This window comes from Argiope bruennichi, chromosome 3, assembly GCF_947563725.1.
Source record: "Argiope bruennichi chromosome 3, qqArgBrue1.1, whole genome shotgun sequence".
Classification (NCBI taxonomy): Eukaryota; Metazoa; Arthropoda; class Arachnida; order Araneae; family Araneidae; genus Argiope; species Argiope bruennichi.
The window spans coordinates 47,637,601-47,665,164 of NC_079153.1; the positions used below are offsets into that span (position 1 = coordinate 47,637,601).

The following is a 27,564-nucleotide window of genomic DNA, read 5'->3' on the forward strand; positions in this document are numbered from 1 at the left end:
TGATATCTTAATGAAATTTATTAATTAGGGCTTGTTATGTAACAAAATGTTATGAATTTTAGATTTGATGTTGAATGCTCTAAAAGTGGATTTACGATTGTTAAATGCAATTACTGTTGAAAAAATTTCCAATATGTCCCAGGCAACTTTTATATATTACATCCACAAATTTTATTTTTTAATGTGATTCTAAGTTAATAGTTAGTTACACTCTAAGATATATTACATATGTAAAATTTAAAAAATAATAAATGTAACAATATTTTTCCCTTGAAAATTCCTAATTTTAGTAAATAAATGGTAAAGTTTACATCACAAAATTTTTCTTCTTCAAAGGCTGCATATATATTTAAATAATTTCATTTTATTCATCAATTTATCCTTATATTAATATAAAAACATCAAGTAAATATTCAAAAATGTTTTTTTTAAATTACCCTCCGAACCTAGTAGGATACCTTAATAAATTTTAGTGAAATAAGGATGCTTATACAAATTAACAGCATAGAAAATCAATAAATGTATTATAAGCATCAAGTTTTTGCAATGAATGTTAAGAACAACAAATGCAGTAGCACTGGAAAATTATATGTAGCGCATCCAAAATACGAATTCATCACCAGGGTGAGGTATCAACTCCTTGATATCTAAAAGAGAAGGTATTTATTACACATTTTGATAAAACAGCCGTATTTCTTAAAAGACCATTCATTAAAAGAGTTGAAATAAAAGATAAGAAAAGCGCTCATTACATTTACATTTAAATCAATGATGTAAAAGCTGGACTCTGAGATTTCAAATATATCTCAAATAAAATCATGGTAACTAATTAGCAGTTGCATTTTCGGCTCGCCTGCTTGAGAAAATACTTCATTGAATCTGCTAAAGTTATTTTGTTTATATTGGTTCTTATAACACTGGTATTAATCTGCTTAGTTAACTATCTTAATTTAAACAGTTTCCATTAATAATCATAACTATAAGTGTGAATATCCGCTTGCAAACAAAGCTCCCAGTGTGTAAAGTGTGAGCAGTTCAGGATTGTATAATCAAAGTATTTAAGGGTTAAAAATATACTGAAAACACGTTTTATGTACAATTAAGGAAGGTGTTTTTTTATAAGGAAATTAGACACGAATTTTAAATTCCATAAGAATTTTTGATATAATCAAAATAAAAAATAAATGAAAAAAAAAACTAACAGGTGTACTTATTAGAAAAGGGCTCTATTTGTTCGATGTAAAAAAATACTTTCTATTCAACAATATTAACATATTTAAAAACATATTCAACATATTTAAAAACTCCAAGGCCCCTTTACATTTCTTTTTAATACGAAATTAAAAGGAAATCAATGGTGATTATACCAATAAAGTTTCAGCATTGGAATCAGCAAAAATCAATTCATTAGTTTGCAAATATAACATATAAATAACATTTAAAAAACTATACATACTTCCTGAATACGGTGTAAGTCGCACTGCGTCACCTTTAGTTCTGTTACTATTGGAAGCCCAGTGGAGTGTCCAAAACATTCCGTTTTCAGCATCATTGGGAATACCACCAATTGAATAAACAACTGGATTGTCACGATGGCCATCCAACAAAAACCTGTAAAATGGCAACAAATATCTTTACATCGGTTTCGAGATTAAATTGCTAATGCACAAACTTAAAGCCTTACCTGTATTTTGGATTGATTTCTTGTGCAAGTCTCATGACATCCAAGAAGTTGATCCCTTCGGCTACTTGCATTTGGATCATTTGCGATATTTCAGGAGGATTGCCATAGTTTAGAGCGTACTGTATATATATCTTTCTACGCTTCGAGTTTTTCAGTACCTCGAGAGGAGTAAGATCTAAATGAGAAAACGTCAGAACAGTAATTGAAATCAATGCAATATCTTCCACTATTCACTCGTAAATCATGGTAAGCAAGCTGCAAATTAAGAATTTAGTTTCGTCACGAATAATCAACTCTGGTATGCACGAGAAAGTTCAGTTACATACAAATGTTTGATTTAAGAAGTAAGAAGAAGAGAGTTCATTTAGTCCTTAAATGTAATTTGTGTTTTAGCGTCTCCATGAAGAAGCTTAATGACACACCACTTCAAGAAAATGATTTGAAGTTATTTTTGGTTTATGAAAATTGTGATGAATCAAGTGTAAATTATTAATATATAAAAACCAGAAACATCATGAAATTGAAAACTCATGAGTAAAGGCTTCCCGTCTATGATACATTTTATTTGATTCTTTTAGTGCCAAAATCATTGAAATAGTTTTAAAAGCTGCTCATTGAAATTCCAAATTTCCATGAAGGAATTTGTATGAACAGAATTCCGTTAGAACAAGAATCAAATCAGAAACTGTTACCTGTGCTGTATCGTTGATCGCAGTGGTCGTTCATTTGCAGAAAACTTCGACCAGCTAGAACAGGTAATACCAAGTATGTTGCTAATATGCCACCGAATGAGCCGTCTTCCTGTTGTTGCTTCAGCATGAATTCCAGTAGACCTGGCTGAGTGAGTTTCATTTCGTGTAGAGCCTAGATGAATAAGTATTGTAGTTCAATTAAAATGTTGGGAATAAAATGCATTAAAATGAATACAAACTCGAGACTTTACTTAAAACATCAAGTATTAACCATCAGTGACAGACAGATTTTATTTTTGGGAGCCCACCAATTGACTAAGTATCAATATACTGTTTAAAGGTGTTCCCCAAATGCCCTTCTCTAAGTGATCCAAATTAACGCTTTAGCCAATTTTAAACAAATCAATACATTAATAAAGTTTGCATCGTATTCGATCATGAATTTCATAAATTCTTTGCATCAAGCTTAGAAAAATTAAGAGATAAGAATGCATATAAAAAGTGATTCAGTCCCCTTTAAAAACATATCGTAAATGAGAGATATATTCGTCTAGTAGTAGGCACAACATTTCGTTAGGTGTGACCAACTTAAGTCAATTGTACTACAATAGACCATATTTAAACTAAGAAATTTAAAAAGTATATTAATATCACAAGGGTGGATATTTTGGGCCTTTTATGAGTACTATTATTTCTTTGATTTATTGAAAAACTAGCCGCCTTTGGCGAGCAGTCGGTTCGCCAGTATTACCGCTCGCTACGATTTTCAATTAAATATTTTAAGTAACTGGTTTCTTAATAGCTTCTCAAACAAAACATTTTTAATCTTCAAATGTTGATAGTCATACCAAACTTATACTGTTGTTTAGATCGTTTCGTTTAATTTACTATATATATTTTCCTAATGTGTTGTCATTTCCGATAAAACTTCAACTTTAATTTAAAGTGGAAATGCTGAAATTGCAATTAGTTTAAAGATATTTTTTACTGAAACCAAGCTTTTTATTTTATTTATCATTTTTATTGTTATTTTTTTTTATTATTATTATTGAATATGAGTATTGCAAACAGAATCGCTCGGAATTTAAGTCTTATGTGAACTACAAAATATTTTTCATAATTTATGCAATATCTCAAACAATAGTTCAACAAAAATTTCTCAGATTCAGCATAAAATTCAGTTTTTAGTTTTGCTTTCAAAAGGATTGAAATGAAATCAATAAAAATATTTTGTTCCGGCCTATAAATATATTTTAAAAATTATGAAGTCTAAATTTAATGCAGTAAGGTATCAGATTCTGAGAAATATTCTGGACACACCAAATTTTAAATAAATGAATGAATGTTTCTATTTTCAACGATCAACTAAGACTTATTTATGAAGTTTTGAATGTTAAAAATTTAGAAAAACTCAACATTTTCATAATCTTAGGCCAATTAATCTTGAGAAACCTGCGCGCTGATTGGCGTATTTTTGTTGAAACGATCGATGGATAATCTAAAATTATCTTTTTTTTTTATTGAATAGTGCTATTCAAATTTTCATAAATCAGTCAGTTTAAGTGATTGATTTAGTTGATTGGAAATTAACTCTTTTTATTTAAAATATTAGTGTTTCAAGAACATTTTGTTATTCGTGATTTCCACAGCAGAAGCTTTATGTAAAATCAAAAATTCGTTATTTATTAGAGCATTTATTGAATCAAGTTACATAAAATATAATCATTTTCCATTTAGACCATTTTAGCAGATCTGTGTCTTACTAAAGGTTTACAAATTAGCTGTGTAGCCCTGATTTGAATGGATATCCTGTTCATATTAAACAAAACTTGCTTTAAAATAAAACTGATTTATTGGATTAATAATATAGAGAGTGTAAAAGATCAGAAAATAGTTAGTTTTTCTTGAATTTATTTTTAAAAAAAAATAATATTTCATATTTGTTTCATTTCCTACAGACATGTGCCGAAGATTATATTTTTGCAGATTTCATTTCCAAAAAGATTTAATTTAATTTTAGTTGGAGTTTTAATCAATGGATAGCAACACTTTGAAAAAAGCTAATTTTTTCCCATGAATGCGAAACGTGCTCGCGCAGCTTAAATTTTATTTTTATTTTGTACGAAAAAAATTGTTGAAAAATATAGTTAAAATATTTATTTAAAAATTCATTAAAAATAGAAATTTAATTTTAAGGTTAAAACATTGGTATCATTTAAAACATAAATTTTTGATCTTTAACTTCATGCAAAAATCTTTTTTGTGCGGTAATATTTTCGGAAGTTATAGCAGAAACACGCCACAATTTCGCTTATTTTTTTAATAAATAAAATTCTAATTAAAAATTCGAAAAAATAACCCCCAGGTGCACATTCCCGGCCTCCAAGGTATACACGTGAGAAATTTGGTAGCTGTAGGTTGTTGGCCTGTAGAGCGCCAACACACACACATTGAGCTTTATTATATACAGGGTGTTTATAAAGTCCCGGACCCATTTTGATGTTTAATAACTCATAAAATAATAAAAATAGATTTAAATTAGTAACATAAATGGTTAAATAGACTCAAAAAGTTTCATGACCCTTGTCAATGAACTTCCACGTGTGCCCACTTCGTCGCACGGAGAATATCAAGTCGATAGTCAATTTCACGCCAGGTAGCGACAAGCATGTCGGCATCCACAGAGCCATTTGCGCACATTATGGCGATTGACAATGCCAGAAACATGAAAGGATGCTTCATCGGAGAACATTATGCTCTTCAGAAAATCAGCAGCATCTTCTATCCTCCTTAGCATATCTGTTGCAAAGGCCATCCTCCTAGGCCTATCGTTCGGTTCCAAAACCTGAACAGTTTGAACTTTGTATACATGCAGTCTTAATTTTTTCTTAATAACCTTGTACACCGTCGAAATTGGCATATCCAATTCTGTTGCCGCTGATCTCACAGATATTCTAGGATTGTGTAAAAATGTCTCTTTGACACGCTCAACATCAAAATCACTTGTGCAAGGACGTCTGGAAAGTTTCTTATCTTCGATACTTTCAATTTCTAGAAAATTCTTTTTCCACCGCAAGATGCTGTTTTTGGATGGAGGATCTTTTTGGTAAATTCTTCTGAAATTTCTCTGTGCTTGCACTATCGATTTCATTTCTATGAACCACCATAAAATCTGTGCTTTCTCTTGTGGTGTATGCATTCTCCTTAATATCCGCTCGAATAAAACATCACATACAAAAGTACTATATAGAACAAACACATCCAAAGTAAACATAATATTGCAATAGTTGCCAAAAACAAAAGAGAGAAAAATGCAATTAATAAGCAGACAATATTTAGAAAAGTACAGATATTTAGACTGGAAAATGAAATTATCTGAAATTAACCACATGTGCAGACAATATTTACAAAAGTAAAAATATTCAAACCTGAAAAGGAAAATATATGAGTTATTTCATCAATAAATGCCATAAGTTTGTTTATATCTTTATTATTTTACGAGTTATTAAACATCAAAATGGGTCCGGGACTTTATAAACACCCTGTAGATTATAACAGAATCCAAAGATATGCCGTCTCACCATAATGTAATATCCTGCATTTTAGTGTATACATTTATTTAGTATATATATATATATATTGTGCTAGTCAATAGGTCGTTGGAGCTAGTTGAAATTTCGAATATATTATCAAAAAATTCTTACCTGGGCGATCAAAGCCGCTTCATAAACATTTCCTGGAAGGCCACGGACCTTCACTCTTTGAATAAACTGTTTACTCGATCTTTCTTTCATCGATGCAGGAAGAAAATTCGTATTTCGAAATATGCATGTAACAGCCAACATCGCCAGTGCTTGAATATCTATTAGAGGATGGAAACTAACATCAAAAACAATATTCAAAAAATGAAATTGCATCTCACTAATGTTCAGAGAATATCGAGAGATATCTAAAAACCGAATATTTAAAAAAAGTCAGATTGCGGCATCAATAATGACCGATGTATGTTCATAACTAAAATTCGCATTTAATTATAACTATTCTAGAAGTTATGCTAAGCATTTTTGAGCCACTAGTAACATGTCAAACTTAAAGATGAATCCATTGAATTCAGTCAGACTATTTCACGCAGTGACAAGAGACAATTCCGTTGAAAAACTCGAATTACATAGACTAAAATGATTACAAAATTGGAAGGATTTACATGTCAACCTAACTATAAATGTAGGTAGTACTGATTATTCAAGACACTTCTGTATTGTGATGGTGAAAACGTTTAGGGAAGACTAACTCTTTGTGGCGCAGTGTTCCAATACGTGGAACAGCAAACTTAACTTCGCTCGCTTCTAAAATTGTTAAATTCAACTATAAATGGAAAAATACGATAATATTCTCTATTAACCTTCTTTTTTAATAATAATTAATAATTAAAATCAAGCTGATCTACAATTCTTTGCTACAGCGCGTTGTGATAAAGACTAATTTTTGAAGGAATTTTGATAATTTTTTTCTAGTATAAAATAATTGTTAGAAGAATAATTTCAATGTTATTTTGTAGTTTGTATCTTCAAGTATTTATTAAATATATGTATATATATATATATAATTTTTTATACAGAAAGCATAAGCATAATCTTTGAATGAAACTAGGTATTCCCTCAGCTTGAACACTGCGCCGATAATGTTTTTCGGTATGATGCTATGACGAAAAGAGAATACCCGTGTCTTCATTTCCTTATTCTGCTTTCTTTGGGGAAAATGAACTCATTTCAAGGAAAAATTGAAATCTGATATCGGAAATTTCAAGTTATAATGGGAGAATTGTTTGATCACGTGATGATATTAATGCATCAACTTTTAAAAAATACGATGCTTTTTTTCTTTCGAGGTGGACGAGAGCTCCAAAACTTTTTTTGCAAGCCAAGAAAAAAAGTGAAAAGCTAGAATATGGTCTAAACCGGCTTAAAATTTTTGACGTAATGCGCATGCGTCAACTTTAAAAAAAACGATTTTTTTTTTCTTTCGAGATTGACGGGAGCTCCAAAACTATTTTGCCAGAAAAGAAAAAAATTGAAAATGAAAATTGCTATTTAGGCTTTATTCATTGCCTACGATATTTAATGCTTCAAAACCCCCAAAGCAACACCGTGTTCTGACAAACAGAAATGCCACGTATGGAAGCAGAAGGATTCCCAAATGATAAACTTATTACCAATAAATTTTTAAACATATTAATTTATATAGAATTTTTATGAAAACAGTATTTTTGTAAACAGAAACTGCTATTATCTAATTTCTGAGATCATAAAACAATTTCATAATGGATTTATCTTAGAACAGGAGTCAAATCCTTCAATGTTTCCCTCTTAAGTATGAATGAAGTGATATTTCTCCATTGGGGGAAAGTGAAAATACTTTTATCAAAACTGTTATTAAACGCGAGTGTAGTATTTTGAACATAATATAAAAATTAAATTATTTAATTTCCTCCGAAAAAAATCATATTCCATGAAAATAACAGCTATGATGTAATAGTTCTTCGTCAACTTTTTAAAAACGCATCTGCTGTCAAAGAAGCATACGTGATAATAATGCAATACTTGTAAAAGCTGGTAAAAAATATATGCGATAAAAAGATGATGATGAAAATTGCCATTTGTGCTTTATTTATTGCCTACGCGTTTTCGAGCATCAAAAATCCCTAACCAAACTAACATCATGTTCTCTCATGATAATCGTGTTTGAGAGGTTCAGAAGTTTTGAAAATTATCAACTCTTAATATGGGTCCGAAGTTCTGCGGTTGTCATTCCACATTTTTGTCAGTAACCTTGGTCATCCTTACTTAGAACTGCATGGAGTCTCCTGCTCTTTATTTTGGGTTTCGCTAATGTTCGTTTTATATAATAGTGTAGCGTGTATATAGGGTGCGGCAGAAAAACCCGAACAAACAATGTTTAATATAACTTGATAAAAAATTAATTAATTAACAAAATACAACAAATAATAATAAGAGTAGACTTTTACTAATAAATAAATTTAATTTGTTTCAAAGTGGCCGCTTTTTGCAATGATGTAGAGGCGCAAACGCTTATTAAAATTTTCAGCAGTGAGCCGCAAGTCTTCTGCCTTTAATTTATACCATTCCCACCGAAGCCACTGCTTTAGACAGTCCAAACTTTTGTGTCGACCTTACCTTAGACACCAAAATGAACCATACACTATAATCATGAAATTGATATTCGGTGAGTATTGTGTCCATTCTCCTGATGATATCACGTCAGGAAAATGGGCCTTTCACCACTCTTCCTTTTTAAGGGACTTGTGAACTGGTGCGGCGCCTTATTGAAACTCACCTTTACATTACCAAAGTGCGTTTTTGCCCACGGAAATACAACAGCTTCTAGAATGTCCCGTCGGTACAATTTTTGATTTATTTTAACAATCTCATCCACAACAAAAAGAAATGTTTTTCCGCTTACTCAAAGTCCGCCCCAGGCCATGACCGACATTGAATTTCTGTGATGTTCAACATTTGCTGAAGTGCTTGGAGCGGCTCCAGAATATATCCTATAATTTTAGGAGTTCTGAGCTTTCGGACAGCAAAGAGCTTCTCATTATTAAAAAGAAATCTCTCTCAGCGCTGACTTGAGGCCCGTTTCTAAAGTCTTCAGCGTCTCTGGGGCCACACGAGTTTGGCCCCAGAGATTTTGTTTTCTTCAGTGAGAAGCCGAACTTTCTGGAACTTGTAAGGCTTTAGTTCAAGCTCTGTATTTGCCATTCGTTCCACTGATCGGTCCCTTATTCCCAGTTCAAGAAGGATCTTTCTCATGGAAAGCCTCGAATTTCGTTGAACTCGTTTTTGATAACCTTATGGCCACTAAAAGTGTTCACTATCCGTTTTCGTCCACTTCCTGGGCTTTTACCATCATTGCCAAGCTCTTTGAAATGATATATTGCATCAAACACGGTTTTCCGAGGCATATTAAACAAAAGAATGACTTCACATTGTCGTTTTCCTTGCTTAAACAACTCTAAAATAACATAATTTTTGCTTCGCACCTTAAAAAAATAAAACAAAATAATAACGTAAACTAAAAGATACATTATAAAATATGTTATAATTGAAGTGGTAGACAAAAATAAATGAACAAAAATGAAAAAGAAATGGATTAACTTCTATTCTGTGATGCAATAACTTCGTCCGACATTTCTTGCCGCACACTAAATTTAAAATAGAAAACAAGCTTTAATATATATTTAACTGTATATATATATTTTTTATCTAATTGTATTTAAAATGGCTTGGAGACATCAACTTTTTTTTTTTCGAAACACTAAAAATACTTCAAAAATTGCACTCCAATAACGGATCTCCTTTTGCAGCCCATTCGTTCATGCTATTTCTGTTACAAAAGTAGAGCGTAGGTTTTAAAAATTGAATTCTAGAGATTTTTCACGTTTTCGAGCTTTACTGCAATGCTCGTTAATCGCAAAATGGCGAAGTGTTACAGGATATGGAATTCCCCCAGCCTCAAATTGATAAATACAATCTTCATAAAATTTAACCTGTGTACACCTATAGGCCTAAATATGTTATCTACAATTTTTTTCGTTTGAGTTTAAAAATTAAAGGGTAGTGCACTCAGAATGTTAACGAATGTTGAACTGAAGCCATCTGAATAAAGAAAATGAATACCAATAAAATTTAAGAATTATATAAAAGACTTCAAAATTGCAGCAGATATCTATATTGCTTTAAGTTGAATAAATTTCAGAGAAGAGTTGTTGCTAAGCTGCCCCCCCCCCTCCCCCGAATCTGCCCTGAATCTCTCCACCTTCAAGAACGCCACAATATTTCCTTAAGTATTGTTTAATATTGTTAATATCGAGAAATGCCGAATGCAATATTAACAATGAGACAATATTCAAAAATTATCAAGACTTTTGATCTATTGCTACTGTAAAATTCTAGAACAAGTTTATTTAAGCTTACTTTAATTTGATGTTTTATTATAAAAAAATTTACTTTATCAATAATTTAAACGCTGAATATTTAGTTATTATAATGTAAATTATGCATTTATTAACATTGAGGCAACAATAATCGAACATTTTATACAGTTATATCGCATTATTATTCGTCATTTTGCATTCCTTTACCAGGAATCTCACCACCCCCATATACTGGGTGACTAAAAAAACACGCAATTTATTAAAATTGTCCTAGATCACATTTTATGGCAAAATAAGCTTTTTGAAAATGTAGACAAAAATGCATTGTTAGCTGGCGTATAAATAAAAAAGATTGTTAATTTGCTTGTAAAGTGAATAAGTCACAACAACACAACATAAATAAAAAAATATTGCTTTTGTAGAGTTCCTCCAACTTTTATTGTAAAAGTGCCATATTCCGATTGTGTTTAAGCAAACTACAACAGCATTTAAACAACCTTTGTTTTAAAGAAAACTCAGCTTTTTACTTTTTCGTGTTAATTCAAATTTTAATTCGCGTAAAAGAAACAATAATTCTGGGGAAATATTCAATATGCCATATATTTAAAGCTATTATTTCGAGTATATTGTGAGAGTTACTTTGAACACAGCAAACGTTTAAATAAAACCAAAATCCTATCAACTCCGAATCGCATTCTTAACGGGAATTTTCAAAGTTAAATTACGAGTATCCGAAATTAACTTCAGAGGAGAACGATATTCTATCTAAAAGAAGACTCAATTGCCACAATCGAACTTAAAGGCAAATGGAAAACAGACGAATTGAGGCTTAAAATATCTACTGTATATTCTTTACATTTCCTCCATATTCAACTAGATAATTATGCTTAATTTTGGATGTATAGCAATTGGAACCAACTTGAATACCGGAAGCTATTATATTGATCAATATTAAATTCCAGTATAAATCAGCACAATAAGTCTCATACCGTTTCAATCTGAAGAAAAAAATAATATAATTTTACAATATCGTAAAAAACGAAATTATATACCTTAAACATTGAGAATATATTCCAAGAAGTGTTCAGTTTTAACACTTTCCTCAGTTTGATTTTAATTATTTTCAACTTTATAAAGAAACTATGTTCACGCGATATCTAACAATAAATAACAAATTATCAAGTTACACGTCTGGTGAGAGAAGAATAATTCATAATATATTAGACATAAAATTCTCCAGAAATGCTTAAAAATAACATATACACTGTTTTAAACCTTCAGTTTGATGTTTATGCTTATAAATATACAAATGAACATCGATTTAAAATTTATCAAGGTGCCAATGGCATTGTCTAAACAGTTCAATTTTACCCATCATCTGTTATAGTGATACATGTGCTAAACATGAACATGCATCCATCAAAATTCTTGGACAAAGAAATTTTGAATACAGTAATTGAACTAACTGCTTTATGTTAAATTCGCATACTCGCTACAATGTTGTAAACCCCTGCTGTAGATGGTTGAGTTGCGATTTTGAAGCAAGAGCCATGTTTGGCTGTGTATTTTCCAAATATAAGAAATCCTTTCTTTAGTAGTTATTGCGATTAGAACATAAAGTTATGAATTATTTACCTATTCTACCAACTACGACATTCCTGCTTGTAAATATGTCGTGTAGTTTCCTTGTGTCATCATAAGTAGTAGCGTTGTTGATACAGAGAGTCAGATAAACAGATGGGTTAATGAATTCAGCTGATCTATGGGCAGCATCCACACCATTACGCAAAGTTTGAACCAAGTTCTCACCATAAAAGTTCTTAGCATCTTTACAGCTAGCCGTAAGAGCATTTATATACAATGCAAGTTTCGTCAGCTTCATAGCCTTCGTTTTGTTTCTGAAACAAAAAAGAACATGATTTTTATTTGGACCTAAGTACGTCAATCATGTTTTTGATTGAATTCATGAATCTACTTTATGATCCACCGCAAATGAGCCTTGAAAATTTTACATAACACAATTAATAAAAGTAATTACCAATTTAGAATTAGTATACATAAGTATACTAATGTTAATTAGTTAATTAATTAATTAATTAGGTAATTAGTCACATGTTAATTAGAAAGTAGACAGTTCCATCATCCGCCTTACTATCAGAAACCATCTAAAAATCTTAAATGCGTCATAAAGCTCTGTAATTTGAATATTTCAAATTGCCATACAAATATCATGCAGATGGCGAATGACAGATCACTTAAATAATACCTTAAAGAATTAAACATCGATCACTCTATGCCGGAATTAAGAAAATGACAAATGCCTTAAAGAAAGTCATGTAAAGAAAAAAAAACCTGAGTATCGAAATGTTAGTCTTTTGCTTTTGCTTGCATTATTAAACAATAACTTCTAAATTTTGCATGAAAGGAATTGATCAAAGTAATTTTTGGAAGGAATTGAGCATGATTTAAGGAGACAAATATCACAATGGCTCTTTGTGTCTTCGTCGATCAAGGCTATACACAGGAAAAAATGATGATTGCTGGTGGCAATACACAACATTGTTAACATGCTATTCTATAGGCCAATTTATTGATAACAGAAAGCAATTTTAGAATTGCATATATTGTTTAAGGAAAGATTACTATCGACTATGACGATTCACGTAGCACAAGATATTAAAATAAGCAGAAGAAATTAATAAGTTCAGCTTCATTCTATAACTAAATCAGTTCAGATTCTTTTTCTATAAAGTTTCTTATCTAGTATAATACAATCTAAACAACTAGTACATTTGCGCGGCACGAATACCTTTCACACATTAAAGAACCTAAATTCGAACCTAATTCGTAAATTTTATTGCTGCTCAAAACAAATGTAAAATATACATGCTAATTTTTGAACTACGGTATTATCTGCCTCATTATACAAAATTTAAAATAGTATTAACACTTTTAAATAGCTAACCGGTTCATTGGTTTTCATTTCTCAACTTTGCCTACATAAAAAGAGAAGAAAAAAAATCACACACATTAAACCATAGAAATTAGATGAATTCCACTTTTCTACCATTAAGATCCTTCACGCGTTACTTACAGCTTTGACTGTTAGAGAAAACTTCCTTAGCTCAAAGCCACAATTTCATAAGAATACTTGTAAGGAAATTGATGAATCCTCAAATCTAAATTAGCGCGGATGTGAATACAGATAGATGTGATACAGATATTGTTAATATAGATAAAGACTAATATTATGACTCAACATATGGTATTGGGCAAAAAATGTGAGTCAAAAAGACTCAATTAACGATAGAGTCGCAACAAAATTCGACAGTTCATTCGAAACTTTAAACCATCCAAGCAATTGGGCTAAATTATTGTCATAGGCTGAAGATGTCATAGGCTCATTGTCTCCTATTCACTGCAAATTTACCTGTATGAAAATCCCAAGATTCAGTTTTTATGCTGAATGTCCTCCACTGACGTGCACCGCAGAAATGACAATGAGAAACTTCCGGTATGGTGGTTTTTTCTCGCCATTCAGGAGGGTACAGAATTGATGGAGTCCGGCTACCATTTATTGATGACGGGAAGGGTTGTACCGTTGCCGGTGGAGTCCTTAGGACTCAACATTTTTAAACGCCAGAGCTGCTATCACCTTGGCTCGGTCAATGGGATTCAATCCGAAAGAATCAGTTAGGCGGAGGGGGGATATTAGTGTGGTTATATGCTGAATGACACGAGCCGGACTTAATATTCTGAACTTAGTACGTTCTCTTTATATTATTATTATTTTAGAATTGAGTCACATCTTAGCCATCCATACTAAAAGTTTCGTTATTTTCTAATTCGTTTACAGCAGGCTAAGAGACATTTGGTCCTATATTTTAATTTGACTACGAACTATTTTCTAAATAATCTCACATTCATTTAATGATATTCCTCCTTGGAAAATCCGGATCTTTTATTTTCTTAATCCTTTTGGAAACTTTAAGAAATCAGACAAGGCAAATATTATTTATCGACAAATATTTCTTCTGCGCAGGTCTCATTTTCAATCTTTCGTTCCTGTTTATACTGATGGATATTTGGTATCCATCCATATCCTATTTGCGGTGATTTTTCTAAGTAAAATTTCATGTTTTCAACTACTGCAGTTTTGCATGCTTTTTTGGAGATTTTCAACTGGCACAGTGGTAATTATATAAATAATCAATGTCCTATACTTAGATTGATACTTTAAATGTTATACTGTCTTTCAAATCCTTTCATAATAATAGTTATCCAATGAATTTTAAAGATTTATAATTTATTATAATCTTCTTGGGATTTTGCAGTTTCATTCTACTGGATATCATCTCATGTAGGAATACGTCACTATGAACGGGCTAATATGCGTACAGATCCCCATTTCTTATTTTGTCAAACATGCATACCTTAATTCAACTTGAAGAAACAAATAAAAATACTGCCTTTACATCAATTGCCATAACGAGTAGAATTTGGAAGCTTAAAGCAAATTAGATAGTTCCAAAGTTACCATGAAAGCCTGGTCTTCTTTAAATAACCAAACGACACCATTCTGACAAATCATCACTCCGGATTCATACCTAAGTATCTATTTCTAGGAGAACAATTGCGATGATACAATTTTTGACTCATTAATTGAAAGCTCAATTATTAACGATGATATCAAAACAACAACAGCGATTCTGAAAATGATGCCCGAAATCTACATACTAATATTTCTGCTCTTTTAAAATACATAAGATTTTATATTTTAATTAGAAATACCTTTTGTGGGATTATTTTTGACTGTTTTATTTAATTTTAATTTAATATTGTTCATCACTATATTATTTTAGCTGAAATTGTTTATGTTAATCTTTGAATTGTAGAAAACTAATTCTTTGGCGCAGTATAATTTATATATTGATTTTGTTTCAAACTAATATTAAATACTAAAGTCTAAATTAGGAAACTCGGTCGCCAAGGTATACATAAGCATATAAATATGTTAATTCCTAGAAATGAGGTCGTAATTTAAAACTGTGAACAATTAACAAATCTATTGATGGTTAGGTTTATTAGGGTTATATATAATTTGGTTTCATCAATTTTAATGGATAAAAAAACGCCATTATTTATAGCATACATTTCCATTTTTCAAAAAAAAAATATTTACCTTGTAATAGCTAAAGAGATCTGCAGTTCAAGTTGCTTCACCATCAGCATGTCACTTTCATTTCTACTGACCGACTGCACGTCAGAAAGATATAAAGCAGTTAGAGCTCGTGGAGTTTCATCTCCCCAGCCGAAGTCGCTTCCTCTTTGTGAAAGAAGCCAATTTCGAGCCATCTGGATCTGGTTGGAATAGTCAGATAGACGCAAATCTGAATATAAATTCTGAAAATTATGCAACATAGTATTAATATTAACAGAAGAATGGTATGTTTGTGATTTTAATTTAATTGTAGGCTGGTGCGTCGTGGCATGAGTTGTCGTCGTGGGAATCATCGTTGTTGTCTTTGTCTCCGATAAAAGATAAATAGGTGAAGACATGGCATCACCTGTAAAGAAAGTTATTTGATATACAATTGGTCAAAAGTGGTAGAACTATTTGAAAACATTCAGAAAATTGCTGTTGATTATGTCTTCAATTATTACAATCCAGAAATAAAGAGATTTGCAGTCACTTTTATTTTTAGCTATTATGTAAAATGAGGAGCTAAAATGTGTGGTATAACACAATGTACGGTATAACACAAAATTAACACTTTCTAGCCCAATCCATTTCCAGCTATGAGAGAAGTCAAGAGGTCTTAAATCTAAATACATTATTTGTACGGAATATTGCATTGCATCAGAAGAACTGGAAAAATGCTTAGATTATTATTCAATTCTAAACTGCGATTGGCAGATTGTAATAAATATATTTCTCAATGACAAATACTTTGGTTTTACCGATTCTATGTGAAGTCCTAGATTTGGAGAGTGTAATGTATTGTAGGATTCTACTACTAATGCATGTTGTATTGGTGCTTTCAAAGATAACAGGATTTGTTGTCAATATATTTTAAAGAAAACACACAATAAATCTATACAAGAGAAATAAACTGGCACCACCAATTCTCACATTAATTTTTAAGATATATCTTTAAACATAGGAAATTTAGCAATAAATGATCGCAATACATTCAACAACTTGTCTGAAGAAAATCGATGGCAGGATACACGAGTCGCCTTTTATTTTTGTCAAATATTTGATGATGTAGAAAATTCGCTCATAAGCTACTAACAAAGTACAAAAGATTGTACGAGGAGTGATCCAAAAAAAGGTTACAAAGCAAAGGAAAAATGTTTTAACAAAAATAGACACAAGATACAAATGGTAATTAAGAGACATATGCGGTGGTCAAATCTCTACATAATCACCAAACCTTTTTATTTAGGCATTTATCACTCCGCTGGACCAATTTGTTTATCCCGTCTTGGTAATAATTAGATCCATGGCTATTGAACCAGTTCTCGGCACCTTTTTGAACATCACCGTCTGATATGAACCTTGTTTCGGAGAAGATTTACTTCAATGCCGGCGAAAAGAAATAGTCCATGGGAGCCAAATCGGGGCTGTACAGGGGGTGGCTCCAGACCCCCCACCTAAACGTTTCCAGCAATCTCTCTGCCTGCTTCAAAAGAATGACACCATTTCTCCACTTGTTGTCTACTCATTGTTTCGCCCCCCTCCCGTAAACTTCAGGGATTTGTCTATGAATGTCCGATGGGGACACATTCTTGGCCCATAGAAATCCTATCAAGGCTCGCACCTCTGTGCGAAACCATTTCTCTAGACGTCTTGTCATTATTGTCTTGTTTGAGGTCTCAGTACTAACACTATCTGCTCGAATCACCGGTTAAAAACAACTAGAGCCATCTGTCTCCACTCTAGGTAACAATATTCCAAACCACAATTTCTACTTTCCAAATGCTGCTGCTTGGGAACTTTTTTTGGATCAACCCTGGTATTTTAAATTCTTCTTGTTTAAATATCTGTTTCGAATATCCATATATAATATGAAAGGCCATTTGATGCTGTTACGAGGAGAGTCATGAATATTGAATATGAAAAGCGTTTTGAGAGAGTGTATTTCATCGTTTGGCATAGTGAAATTGTTAATGTGCTCTAAATAGTTCAGGTTTCCGATATTTCAAAGAACTTACTTTTAGGAGTTGAGCTTGGTTGTACACAATTCCTCTCGTCTGAGGAATCTTCACAGTCCGGGAAACCATTACATCGGCCAATAATTGGTATGCAAGGTCCATTACTGCATCTGAAGTAATTTGAGGTACAGTTGTTCGGATCTATTTAAAAAAATTAGGATTTATGCATTGAGAAAGTCAGTTTTGGCTCTAAAAGAAATCAATGAAACTCGTCATTTACAAAAAAACAGGATACTGCTATTATTCCCTTATATTATTAATGCACTTGGCTCTTAGAGCTAAATAGTTGATGTATCATTTAGTATATGTAAATGCAATAAATGGAATTGCATAAAGTTTTTTTGTTCTTTCTTGTTGTTTTTATTCTCAAATTAAAAATTCAAAAATATCAAAGACTACATCACCTTACGGAATTTCAAATAAAACATGTAGAGTAGAACCGTCTCTACATTATATTTGTTCCACAAATTGTATTTAAAACATCAGAATATAATACCTTCAAAACTATAATAGGTAATAACAAACGTTTTGCAACTTGAGACAAGAAATTTCGTAAGTTTTATTGATTCATTTATTTGCTCACTAAATGATGTATATTTGACAAAAAATGTGGTCGCAACAGAGAAAGCTCAATGTGTAATTCAATTCATGGAGACGAAGTCATATCTATTTAAATGCAGTGACACTTCCGGAGAGATTAAGGGAACGAATCACAACTGTGACAAATCATTCCGACTTCAAATACGAACCAGAGGTTACAGATCTACAAGAGTTCAAGACGCGTATTCACAAGGAATTTGAATATATCATTATGAATTTAGTGAGTGCGTATTTAAAACAATTAAATACCAAATGGAAGTTGTCCGTGATGTTAGATTGATCATATTCAAATCACAGATTGTGATTTGAATGTATCACAATTATATAACAGATTGTTGTATATAAGTGATAATATGAGATGTTCTTTGGTGCATATTAAATTTGTTGTTATTTTGTAAATTTTAATGTTATTTAAGTCAAAATTGTAAAGATAATGTCATTAATAGGACTGAACAATAATGTCATGGAAAAATCAATTACACTACCCAACGATCAAAATAATTTAAAAATATTTTTATCAAAGCAATAAAAATTAGAATTATTTTTTAAACAGAATTGGGAGAGAGGTATCAAAATTAATAAACATTATGAAGCGACCTAGAAATATAATAATATGGATTGGAATAATCAATTCATTCGTAATAAAATTATCAATAATACATTACAACAGAAGATTTACAGTGTTCTTAATATGGCCCTTTCAGCATCTCACGATTTTTTTTTTATTTTTTTACAAAAAAAAAAAAAAACTTTACAATACTTCAGTATATTAAGTAAGTTCAATACTTTATATTTCCTAATTAAAAAAAATCGAAATATTGCAAATAGTTTTTTTTTTTTTTGCTAATAAAAATTTATGTACATTTCTAGGACAGAATCAAAATTATTCGATTAACTGATAATTCTGAAAAAAATTAAACTATTATATAGACATTGATAACAGGCATTTTTTAATTTTCTAGCACTTCATGAAATTAATGAAATATATCAATTTTAAATTCAATCTTTAAACACATGAAATAAGTTAAATTGTAAGTAAACTAGTGAAATATTCTGCTTTTAGAAACTATGAGTCAAAAGCAATGAAGCAAATCCATTGGATATTTCTTAATTTTACCCAAAGCATATATAACTTATAACAAGTAAAGTCCAAAATATATAGTTTCTCTCATCAGCCTGAACAAGGAGTTTAAATTTAATGATACAACTCTTACAAGAATAAAATTTCAAATTTAAGACTTGCAAATATTAAGTCTTAAGCTAAATAAAGACCAAATTCTGTTTAGAATCTTCCAATCATGTTATTAAAAGCGCACTGTTTGCGTGGCTTCACTTCTCTGAAACTTAATTCTTAAGCACTTTATACTGCACATGTGAAACTATAAACTAGTTAGGGACAACAATAAATGATTTTTAATTCATCAAATTTGTAAAATTTAATACTCACCTCTGTTAAATAAACCAGCTTTTCTACAATACTTTTCGTCGGATCCATCACTGCAGTCTTCAACACTATCGCACCAAAATCTTGCATCTATGCAATCACCATTGTCACAAGGAAATTCGTATTCTGAGCATTCAGGAGATCCTAAACACAGATTATGAATGAAAGAAAGAATATTTTTTTAATTATTTCTAAAAAACAAAGAATATTTTTTAAGCGAAATGAAAGAATAATAATATTTATTAATCATAAAGTCTAATTTAAGACACCCTTAACTGAAAAAATATTATTGCTTAAAATCTAGGCATTTCTTAAAATAATATATCAGTTAAACCTTAGAAATTATATTTTTAACAAACCGGACAAAAATATTGAAATGGAGGCCATTTAATTAAAAAAAAAGTTCTAATAATATACATCAGTGGTATATATATTGAGAAGTAAATATGACAATACAATTAATTTGAAAGTATGAAATAAGATTTTTGATACACATAAAGCCAAAAACGGATCTTCCAGCCATGAAAACGAAATGGAAAGAAAATATATTTCTTTCTTTGTAAAATGACAGCCGATATCTGCACATGAAATAATTCTAATAAGAATTATATTAGCAAAACAAAAAAAAAATTGTATTTATTTTTCTTACATAAAGCAATCAATAAATTCCCTTTCTTGTATAATTTTAATTTTAAAACATTATAAATAAATATTAAAAAATATATATTTCTTATATCAAATCATAATTCCTATTTAAAAGCAATGCAAAACTTACCATTACCCCCTATAACATTTTATGAAATATAATTTTGCGTTTCGATTATATTTTAAGTTTTAAATATTCCAAGTTAAAGCAAACATTTTAAATGATGTTTATTATAATATAGTTTATGCACGGCTTACCCAAAGTCTAATCGTATTTTTACAGCAAACTAACTCTTACCTGTTACGAATGCAGGTTTTAGTATCATCGATCCAACAAAAACCGTTACTATAGTTGCTGAAAGCCATAATATACGTCCAGTGATATTCATTTTTTACAAGATCGATCTTATACTGAATGATCCCTACTCTGAATTATATATATATGAAGTATTAAAAGAAATTAACAGAAAATAACGCATCATAACATCCTTTTTTGATAATAAGCGGACGTAAAGCAGACAGACGAAATATAAATAATTGTATCGGGGAATTCCCGTTTTTGACTTTCAAATCACCAGTATTATCTCTGGCAAGTATTTCATTTTATCATAAACAACTTATCCAATAGAAATTATTATTGATATAAGAAAGTATAGTATAAAAAATAATAGAATTTCTTCATTTTTAAGTTTCGTAAAAAATAATAATAATAATAATAATCTTCGACATTAAACGTTTTTTCGGCGACATTTTGTTTGTTAGTTTTTGTCCTTCGGACTAAATAAAACTAGCGAAATCATCATTAAAAATTATGAAGAAGTATTGATTTGAAGAATATTAAACAATGTAGATTTTACTTAAATGAAACTTTGTAATATCTCATGCCAAATTTAGATTTCTGATAGCTGATGACAAATATTAGACTGAATTATTAGAAATGATTATATTAGAAAATAATTAGAAATATTAGTGAGGCTGAAAAATATTAATCTTTTTAACTACTTATCTTTCTTTTTGTTGAAATTGTCAGTTCCTGTATCTGTCTTCAAATGGTTGCTCTGTATAAACTGGGCTGCTAAATTATTGTATGTGTTATGCATAAATCACTATATGAAGAGTAAGAGCTATTATTATAACACGGCATTATGTTTTAAGTTTACTGAACGTTCAGCAGAAGTAATTTCTAATGTCGAAGACATAAAACAAATAATCATTATTTAGCATAAACGAAAAAAGTAATAAAAATATAGCATTTTATAAGGAAAAGGAACCAGTTTCTCAGTTTTATTATTATTATTATTATTTTCTTTTTCGATAATTTATCATAAAATGCAAAATGTTAAGTCCTTTTTATGAATTGTTACTAAAACGATGGATGTGGAAAAATCTTTCAGGAAAAGTTTTATGAAAGTTATAAATATTATGTTATAAATTTATAATTAATAAATATTATCTTATTATTTTTAATAAATTTATTTTATTAATTTTAGGATGTTCTTTATTAAAAATTCTTGAAATTCTTATTGGTAATGAAACAGATTTAAACTCGCCTGAAAAAAATGAAAATTATTAAGAATGCACATTTTATCCAGTTAACTGTTTTTGATGAGTATACTCGAAAAATGTACAACATTTTGCGTTATGAACGGGTTAATTCAATGGCAATTATTATATTTATATAATAATTGTTTATTTATTATAATTAATTATTTATTATATTTATATAATATATGTATGTTTATGATGATTTTGATTTGTATTTTATAATGAGGTCGTAACAGTTACTTGGCTAACTTCTGTATACTTATTAAATGATAGCAGGGTAAATAAGAAATAGCTGGGAAGATATACATACTAACGACGCCCATATATATCATATTTAGTGTTTGTATTATCGACTAAATGATACTAATTACATAATTTGGTATTTTAACCTTTTGCGGTCGTATTAAATTTGGACGTAGGTGTCGTGCTGGTCGGAATTAATTTCCGCTGAGCGAGCAGTGAGCATATTTATCAAGATTATGAAGGAAAAACACAATTTATTCATTCTTTTATAAACGTAATAATATGTTTTGATGTAATGTTTTATTGTAAAAATTATAGTACATAATTCGCCATCACGTGGTATCTTTCAAAACAGTCTCCAATGTGAAGTCCTGGTTTTCGATGAAAAATGCTTCAAATAATTCCTTTGACATCTTCCACTCTTGATTTTTCTTTTGGAACAGATAGCACAATCTTTACTCGCGACGTCTCGACAGCAATGTACAGCGTCTTCCAGTCGCAATATATGTAATCTGCCATCAAGTCTTTCCTCTCTATCTAAAGACGATGGTCTTCCAGATCTCAATGACGCCCCATCTCGAAAATCAATTTCAAATTCCGTTTCATAGTACACTTCTTTTAGTAACTTTCGTTCGGCTATTCTGGAGTATTATTTTTGAAATATCTTAAAAAGCGAGAATGTCAAATCTAAAACAATTTGTAAAATACTATTTCCAATGTTATGAAGTATCGCTAAAGACTGTCTATTTCTTTACGTACGAGATGCAACTGACTCGCTACGACGTCTTGCATGGCGAGTCAGAGGCGGCTCTATCAATATTAGGTTTCGTTATCACGAAATGGTAGAAGTACCGCATTGGTTCGTGAATAAGTTATTTGGCGATTCTGTTCTTTCATAGAAAGTGTAAACAGATGTATCCTAAATGGTGATTAAAATACGACGAATACAATATAAGTTTAGTATGTTTCTCTGCTGTGGTGGCTGAAAGCAGACATACGACAGGAACGGTCAAAATGCTTTGTTGGCTGAGAGTAGACATACAACGGCAAAAGGCTAAATTACCTTATTGAATGATGTTAGAGATTTTAAAACTAAAAATGGGAAAATGAATGCTTTAATTTCTCAAATTTAATGCATTTTTGAGTTGGCGAGTTAATTTTCTTCCTCTCAACATGCATAGCATGTTATTGCTTTTTGGTATACCAAGTAAATGTTTCTTATCTTCGGTTCAATTCTATCAATGATGTACTTTCAGCTCCCATGAGAGTATGACTCGCTTCCCAGCGGATGGCTGTTACTAAAAGTAACTTATATAGTTTGCTGAGATTTAGAGTTACATAGCAGAAAAGCAAATAGAGATGGAAACAATGAGATATATTTTGTTAGAAAAATTAAACGTATCTAAAAGGTTAATGTTACATCTAAATGCCAAATTCCATTAAATTAGTTCGATAAGTTCTTAGCGTCCATACGCAAAAGAACAGTTGGTAAAATTTTGTTAGGCAAGCTGTGCAAAAAAATAATTAATAAACATTGAAATCTCCAATTTGTAAACACATATATATACTAAATTTCAGCTCTCTAACTTCTTTCGTTTTCTAGTTAATATATTATCCATCAAATCAACAATATACCCGTAAAATTAATATTTTAAGACGCACACAGGTCTAAAATTCATTCAAATTTTTAATAAATATTTTTCCTTTCATAATCCACATAGTAGAAGTTGCTTCATTTATAGTAAAATCGTTTCTTTTTGTTAAAATAAATCTCGGTAATCTCCTATTTTATTTAGAAAACAATTAAAAAAAATTGCCAATATATCATTTACCACAATAGATTAGAAGTTCTGAAAAATCACACTTTTTTTTAATGTAGATTATAATTTATATTGTATATATATATATATATATATATATATATATATATATATATATATATATATATATATATATATATATATATATATATATTAATTATATATATATAATAGATTTATTATAATTAAAGGACAAAACATTACTATACTAACATAAAACATATAAAGATACATGAGCGTGAGCTGTACGTCTTACAGACTCACTACCCCACTCTCGTTTGCCAATTATGGCGCGAAAGCATCACGTGATTAATGACGTGACGCAACATGTCGCCATACAGGATACGGGATCTGTCAGCAGTTCTCACACACACACACACACACACACACATATATATATATATATAACTTTAATGCTTAGAATATATTCTTAAAGCAAATTCAATTACATTTGTCTTAATAAACTTGCTGTGCCAGAGAACTTCTTGCATGGTATAGCGTTCAATAATTACGAAATATTAATTTTTTTAGATGAATTTAACAATTTTACAGGATTTATCGTGTCATCTCTGGCGAGGTTTTTTTTTGGGGGGGGATCAATTAATCACTGGGAAGCAATTAATAATATCCCAAATCAAATTTGATCTTCAGACACATTTTTCTCAAACGATTGAAACAAAAATTTGACACAACACCGAGCTTGTTACACGAAATCCCATACATAATTTGATATTTAAGTCATTGCATGTTTGAATTATTGCTTTTACATGTTTTGGAAAATACATGGAAAAAACGAAGAAATTCTATTATTTTTTATACTATACTTTCTTACATCAATAAGAATTTTTCTTTTGAATAAGTTGTTTATGATAAAATTAAATGCTTGCCAGAAATCATACTGTTTTTTTGAAAGTCAAAAACGGAAACTCCCTGATACAATTATTAATATATCGTCTGTCTGTTTTACATCTGCTTATTATCAAAAAAGGATATTATGATGTGTTATTTTTTGTTAATTTCTTTTAATACTTCATATATAAAATAATTCAGAGTTTATAAGGAATTATTCAGTATAAAATAGATCTTGCAAAAAATGAATATCACTGAACGTATATTATGGCTTTCAGCAACCATGTTTTGGTATGGTAATGGTTTTTGTTGGATCGATGATACTTAAAACTGCGTTCTTAACAGGTAAGTCTTAGTTTGCTGTAAAAATACAGTTAGACTTTGGGTGAGCCATGCATAATCTATATTATAATAAGCGTCATTTAAAATGTTTGATTTAACTTAGAATATTTACACCTTAAAATATAATCGAAACGGAAAATTATATATTTCATAAAATGTTCCATGGTTTGGAAATGTTCCATAGTTTTGGAAAATAAAAATATATGTAGAAAAATTTTAAATGTTCACTACATATAATAAAAATTGAAAACCTCAAAACTGAGTAGCAAACGAAAACTTGCAACCTGTCAAATTCATCCACAGGCAGTGGATTATTTTTTTCTTTCAGGCTTCTTCCTCATCCTTCACATAATTCCGGATTTTTAGAAGAACTGGATTAGCGAAGTATCTAATTATATAGATTTAATTAGCACTTTGCTTTTCTGTTTTGACTATGGTATATGTAAAATCTTCATACCGTGTCTTGATGGACAATCTCATTCCACTTATTTAAAATAGTTATGGTATTGTAACAACAAATTAGAATATTTTATAGACACTTAAAGAAACAGAACGAGTATATTTGAAAAAAAATTTAAGTGGTTTTTAATTGAAAATCCCATTCAATTTTCATTCTTATATTCATTTATAAGTGGCATATAATTCTTACAATAGGTGAGAATTTTATTCCAATATAAATTTTATTGCAAAAGAATCATTATGTAATCCGAAAAGTAGGAAAATCTTCTGGAGAGAAAGATAGGGGGCTTAATTTTCACAATAGGGAAAGGTAGGGGGGCTAAACAACATTATCTTAACTTTAAGAATTAGCCTTAACATTTTTAACTTAAATGCCATGAAAGACTATTCGTGATTTGGTTGGATTTGAAAGACCGTAAGTATTCAATGAAGAGGTAATCATTGCCATCCATTAATAACTTTCAAACGAAAGATTCATTCGCAATTTTGAAACTGCCTGTGAGTAATCTCAAGGCAAATAATTGAAATGCATCGCGAATAGACTTGCGATTCTCAACGAAAAATTAATAAGCTAGTAAAAGCACGTTAGCTAGCATTTGATCATAACCAATGATAGGTAGTTGCTTATTACACTGCACAAACTATTAATGGAATGATCACTAATTACCAAGATCTGGCAATTACTTATATTTCTTCACTCCGCATCTTTATGCAATATTTATGAAATTTGCTTGCATCCATGTGATGGTTAACAGTAGGTCTTGAAATTTTTCAAGTATATGTAATATCACGGACAGAGGTTTTGCTGTAAAACTGCTTTCCAAATCTTGCAGCCAAGATGCTTTACTCGGCAAATTCCAAATATGCCAATTTGCTTTTCTATATCAGAATCTAACATTGACCTTTTAATTACTAAATTTCAGTAGTAGAAAATTGGACGTTGCGGAGCATTTTCAACTACAAAAAGCGAAGAACGAGCAGTAATTTTAGTCTTCGAACTCGTTACGCCAAATGTATAGAACGTAAAATTCGTTACGCTGGAAATAAAACTATAGTTCTTATCTTTCGGGTATATTTTATTTTAACATTTGACAGGCAATATACGATATAGCAACAATTTTTACAGAACTTTAATTCCATGCCTTTTCGTGATTGCTTTGTTTATTTAAAAAATATCGCCTATTCATATGCTTTTGAGATGCATTGTATTAACCATTTGTACTCGAGAGGAGACAAAATGATGCGCCATCTTGATGGCGAACTTAAAATTTAATTTTGAAAATTATCAGCAGAGTGATAAGAATTTGTAGATTTAATTTTTTGGAGGGAATCCAACTTAAAATATATATTTTTGAGCAATAAACAAGGACTTGTATTTGATGAATTTGCACTCGGAAAAGCAATTTGATACTTATGGGAAAATATGACCCAATTCAGAAAAAATTTAATGTGCAAGTTTTTACCATCAAGGGACTGTTTTATTTGTCATCACGAGTTTAGTTATATTAACGTCCTGTTCAAGCACTAGGGCTATTTCGGAACGAACCTTGTAATTTTAAACGACTGTTGGAACACGAGGACGAACCCAAGTCAGAACCTCCTCTACAAGATTCCACATCACCAGGAGGACGTTTGACCCTGACGGATTTAACGTGCACCAAACTCGCCTACACGACGGCACTTCGGTGGAATCGGTCCTAGAACCTGAAATCCTCCGGTTCCGAAGCCGAAACCTAGCCATCAGGCTACCGTGGCCCATTATCATGATGGGATTAGGCTACTCTTTAGAATTCAAGTTGCATCAGCCAGAATGACCAATCTTTGTTCAAGAGAGGACATGTTGGGAGGTTTTACAGTTTGATTTACTTCCAGAAAATAATCCGTTTTTAGAAGGGTCATTGTTAGAAATGAAACTTGGCATTAATTAAAGCTTCATTTTGGACTTCGTAACATTTATCCGTGACTTGTTAACGAGAAGCAAGTTTAATTTCCCTTGCTTTAACGGAAATTCTAAAGCTTATTGTGGAACTTCGTCAGCAATTTTAAAAGTATTGCCTTAAAATTGTCGT

The 27,564-nt window shown here is 30.6% G+C and overlaps 1 protein-coding gene across 1 annotated transcript; it reads right to left on the bottom strand.

The window, feature by feature from the left end:
- Positions 1 to 555: 555 nt before the first annotated feature.
- Positions 556 to 27,260, bottom strand: LOC129962830 (uncharacterized protein CG3556-like). Its single transcript, XM_056076829.1, has 11 exons — positions 27,163 to 27,260; positions 22,485 to 22,666; positions 19,596 to 19,736; positions 17,549 to 17,689; positions 15,513 to 15,897; positions 11,966 to 12,228; positions 6,081 to 6,238; positions 2,377 to 2,548; positions 1,685 to 1,859; positions 1,457 to 1,611; positions 556 to 647 (listed from the first exon to the last, which is right to left on the bottom strand). The coding sequence occupies exons 1-11, from the start codon at positions 27,258 to 27,260 to the stop codon at positions 586 to 588; spliced, it is 1,932 nt and encodes a 643-aa protein (XP_055932804.1). The 3' UTR covers positions 556 to 585.
- Positions 27,261 to 27,564: the final 304 nt, after the last annotated feature.

Coding starts and splice junctions, on each gene's coding strand:
- LOC129962830 (XM_056076829.1), bottom strand. CDS start 27,260: ATGATAATGGGCCACGGTAGCCTGATGGCTAGGTTTCGGCTTCGGAAC. Junction 1,860..2,376: donor CGATCAACGATACAGCACAG/GTAACAGTTTCT, acceptor TTTCTCATTTAG/ATCTTACTCCTCTCGAGGTA. Junction 648..1,456: donor ACTTACACCGTATTCAGGAA/GTATGTATAGTT, acceptor CTTCTCTTTTAG/ATATCAAGGAGTTGATACCT.